Raw genomic sequence first — 4,363 nt, 5'->3', positions numbered from 1 at the left:
TTTATTCATCATCCAAATTAATAAAAACACAACCATTAAACAAATAGTGGTTGATTCATTATCCTAAAAATTAAAGATACAGAATGAAGTAGTAAAATAACAAGAACGTAGTGGAAAGAATTAATTGGTGTTATTAAAAAGTTCAAACAACATAATAAAAGTTAATTGTATGAAGAGTAGCAATCAAATTATCATGTTTATCAGTGATTAATAAACAAGACTACATATGATAACGGAGGTATTGTATTACCTATCTGTAATAATGAAATGATGCAGATAATTCTTTGAATTGAACAAGTAATAGTATGAGGAAGACAGAAATAAACACAAAAAATAAAATAAAACAGAAATAATTATGGAAAAATAAATTAATTCTATTCCCACTGCTACCACAGTAAAATGTCTCACGAATAAACAATAAAATTTTGAGTAGAATGAAAAACCATTATTTTCCATATTAATTATAATACTAACTCATTATAAAGAAAGAATAAAACAAGTTTAAAATAAACAATAGTTTAAAATAACATAAATTAATGTATCAAATCGAAAAAAGAAACAATAAATATGTAAATTATCAGACTAATTATTTGGATATATCCTTTTTTTATGAATAGAAAATAAAAGAGTGAGTGTTTAAAAGAAATAAATAAAACAAATAAACAAAAGTAAAAAATATGTGTATATTACTTTACTGTTTATTTTGAAATATTGAAAATCATATTATCTCAATTATTAAACTTTAAGTGTATGAAATTAAAGAAAGTTTTAAAGAGTTTATGAAATATTTTATGAAATTAGAAAGACAAAGAGAGTAGTGTTAATAAAGAGAAGTATTGTAACTATAGTATAGAGAGTTTCTGAATAAAAAAACAAGAATATATTGGAAAAGAAAAGATGGTTATTCAAAATACAATGGAAATGTCAATTGATTGAATAAAAGCAGATATGAATCGTCTGTATGAAATTTGATAATTAAGAGGCTTAATAAAAATTAGCAAAACTTATTGATGTATTAACAAAAAAAACCAATCAGTAGATATATCCACAATTGGATCGTATGAATATCAAGAATTTATTATTTCAATATCTTCATTACGTTTTACTTATACTTTTTATTTATTTTATATTATATAATACTCGACTGACTCTTTTATTATATTATCAGAATTGAAAGTGTGAAACATTAAATCTTTCATATTTTTGATGCATGTTGTTTGTATAATATTATTGAGAAATTTTATTTGTCATTTTAATACATTTTATATTCATACTGTTTAATTGTGTATTAGTTTATTGTTAATATAACAGGTATTATTTCACCATAATTTTATTTCTATACTCTATTTTAATTTTTCTTTTAATTCTTTGTATTTATTTATATTGTAAATATAATTTAATTCTATATTCATGCCTTGAAATACATTATTATTAATACATCCTTTCTAATATTTCATATTTTAGTCATATATTTCTGTTTTATTGATGTATTATCAAAAATTATTGATAAACAAAAAGAATTAATGATTTAATTTCTAAATATTAAATGATAGATATAAATAATATGATATAACCAACTCAGAAACATAAAGAAAAACTGAAAATGGTTGGTTATTAATTATATAAATACGTTTAAATAAAATATTAAACATTATGCTATTACTTAAAACTATTAACATTACAAATTAATCCATTACTTAATTAAATAATTTATTTAATGATTGATTGTATAAACTACTAACAACAACTCTTTTAATTGTACAAATATTAATTGCTTTAATTGATAAGTATTTCTTTATTATCAAAAAGAATTGAATTTAAACTTTCAGGTTAATTGCATTTTATTAGACAATTTGAGTCATAAACATTATAAATAATTATTTATATGTTATTTTTTATTTTAAAAAACAAGAATGAATAAGAATGAATTTCAATTCCATTCAATGGCATACATCTTCTTAACTTCAAACTTCGATGGATCATGTGTTCCTACTAAATAATCATCTCCTAATGAATCTTCAATTTCATATTCTTGACTAATGCCTGGAAGAACAAATGACCCTTTCGTTTTAATACAAAAAGCCCTCGAAACATAAAACACATCATCCATGGAACAATGAATCATTAAACTAGCATCACTCTTCTCAGCTCTTTCTCTTTTAATTATTCGTTTCATATGTTCTCCTTCTTTCTTTAAAATGAAAAACTCTTTATCATTTCTTATGAAACAATATTCTCCTTCATAACTTGGTGTAGGAATTACTACACTACTATATGTCCCAATAATTTGCTCATCACTTGTCTTAATAAATACCATTACATTCTTCTTTCCACAAATTTTATCATTTAAACCATATGATGTTAACCCATCAACACTAGAATCATAAATCGTATGATATTCTTTCTTTCCAATCCACTCTTTAACTTCTTCAATTTCCTTTCCAATTCCAAAACTTTCTAGTGTTTCTCTTATATTAATTTCAATCTCTCCTTTCACTTCTTGTTTCTCTTGACTTTCTTTTTCTTTTGCTTCAAGTGTTTTCATCTCAATAATTGGGTCTTTTCTTACTCTTTCTTTTGGAATTTCATTGATAATACTCTGAACTGCTTCATTACTTTCATCTACCCGACTCTTCAAGAAATTAACAGCACCAACGATTTCTTCAAGTTGTTCTCGTTTTGTCTTTTCATTCTCCATCATCTGTAGATTTAACTTTAAAATCATTGAGCTTAGTATCTTGAATAATGAGATAGTCACAAACTCATTATTAGCTCCATTCTCAATAATTTTCATCAAGTTTTGCATGTGAACAATTTCTTCTTCTCGAAATGCTCCATAGTGTTTTCCTCCAATCTCCATCGTCTATTTCCTTTGTTCCTTTTTTTAAAACCCTTTTATGTTATAAATCCCGATTTTCATTTTTTTTTAACTTTCATAGGTTTTTTATAATTGGACAATTCAACACTTAAAGTTTCAATTATCACAAGCTATAATGAGAATAATTTTAATTAAGTACTTACATAACCCTCTAAAGAAATATGAAATGTCCAAAAAATATTAAAAGGTTTTAGTGAAAACAAGATAAAATAAAGTATTTTGACAGATTTTATTTTCTGTAAAAAAGTCTAAGAGTTGAAAGTCTTGACTGTTTTCAATCAGACAAATATCAATTTGTAAAATAACAAACAACGGATAGATTATGAGTAAAAACAACGGATAGATTATGAGTAAAAACAACTTCGTTTTGAGTTGATGCGAACAAGTAATATGAAGAATGTAATGTAAGAATAAACAAAGAGAGAAATAGATTGTATTTCAGATTAAAGCAGTGTAAGAAAAATAAAAGGTACTTCAGGAAATGCAGTTATTGTAAAGACAAAATAATTTTAAATAATGACAATAAAAAGAATTAATCAAACCAGATAATTCATTGTAATAAATTAAAGTGGAAAATACAAAGAGATGAAAATAAGAAGGAGTGATAATAGAAGTATGTAATATTCAAGGGTACGAAAATTAGCAAAGAAAAAATGCATCTAAATAATTTACAAAAAAGAAAAAAGATGCAAAAAAATTTGCATCCATAGAATATTCCATTTATTATATTTTGCTCCTAAAATAAAAATAAATAAAAAATAAAAAGTATGATAAATACAGAATATGTATATATTTATGTTTATATTTTATGATCACTTGTATTCATTTTGTATGAAATATTAATGAAATAGATGATTTGATTATTCATATTTAATTATTTATATTCTTTTATTATTATGTTATTTATCTATCGTATTTTTATATATTTATTTCTCTGTTTATATTATTTATATCATTGTATTCTTCTTATTTTATTATTTTTATATTATTCTTATTGTTATTCTTTTATATTTAGTTGTATTTTATTATTTGAATATTCATCTTTATCATTTTTATATTCTTATCATTTTTATATTATTATCATTTATATCTATTTTCAATTTATATTTATTCTCTTTTGTTTTATATTTATATTAATTTTATCTTTTATACTTTGATTTTATTATTATATCATTGATTATCATTTCTCGTTTTATTTATCATTTATTCTTATTATTCTTTTGTTTTTCTATATCATATATTCATATCATTTTCATTTATATTTTATCACTTATTATATTATAATAATAACATAACACATATGACTGAATATATAATAAACATCATGATGAAGTTATACATATAAATAATAAACATAAAAATAATAAAATATTTTTCATTAATAAAACAATATTAATTATTTTACATCATTAAATTAGACACTTTTATTGAATATTTCTAATTTTTACATTAAAAATACACTTTTTATTTCTTCTTTTATTACAT

General features: G+C 21.8%; 1 protein-coding gene across 1 annotated transcript, besides 1 other annotated feature; it reads right to left on the bottom strand.

Annotated features, from left to right (window-relative positions):
* Window positions 1-1,017: 1,017 nt before the first annotated feature.
* Window positions 1,018-1,477: a repeat region.
* Window positions 1,478-1,930: 453 nt separating this feature from the next.
* EHI_069730 (uncharacterized protein) lies at window positions 1,931-2,860 on the bottom strand (the record flags this gene model as incomplete). The annotated part of the gene is made up of 1 exon (XM_646713.1): window positions 1,931-2,860. The coding sequence occupies one exon, from the start codon at window positions 2,858-2,860 to the stop codon at window positions 1,931-1,933; it is 930 nt and encodes a 309-aa protein (XP_651805.1).
* Between the last annotated feature and the right edge of the window lie 1,503 nt (window positions 2,861-4,363).

The sequence above is a fragment of the Entamoeba histolytica genome, genomic scaffold (genome assembly GCF_000208925.1).
Source record: "Entamoeba histolytica HM-1:IMSS scf_1104750517339 genomic scaffold, whole genome shotgun sequence".
Taxonomy (NCBI): domain Eukaryota; phylum Evosea; order Mastigamoebida; family Endamoebidae; genus Entamoeba; species Entamoeba histolytica.
The sequence above is the reverse complement of the archived record's forward strand: the minus strand, read 5'-3'. Positions and strand labels throughout refer to the sequence as shown.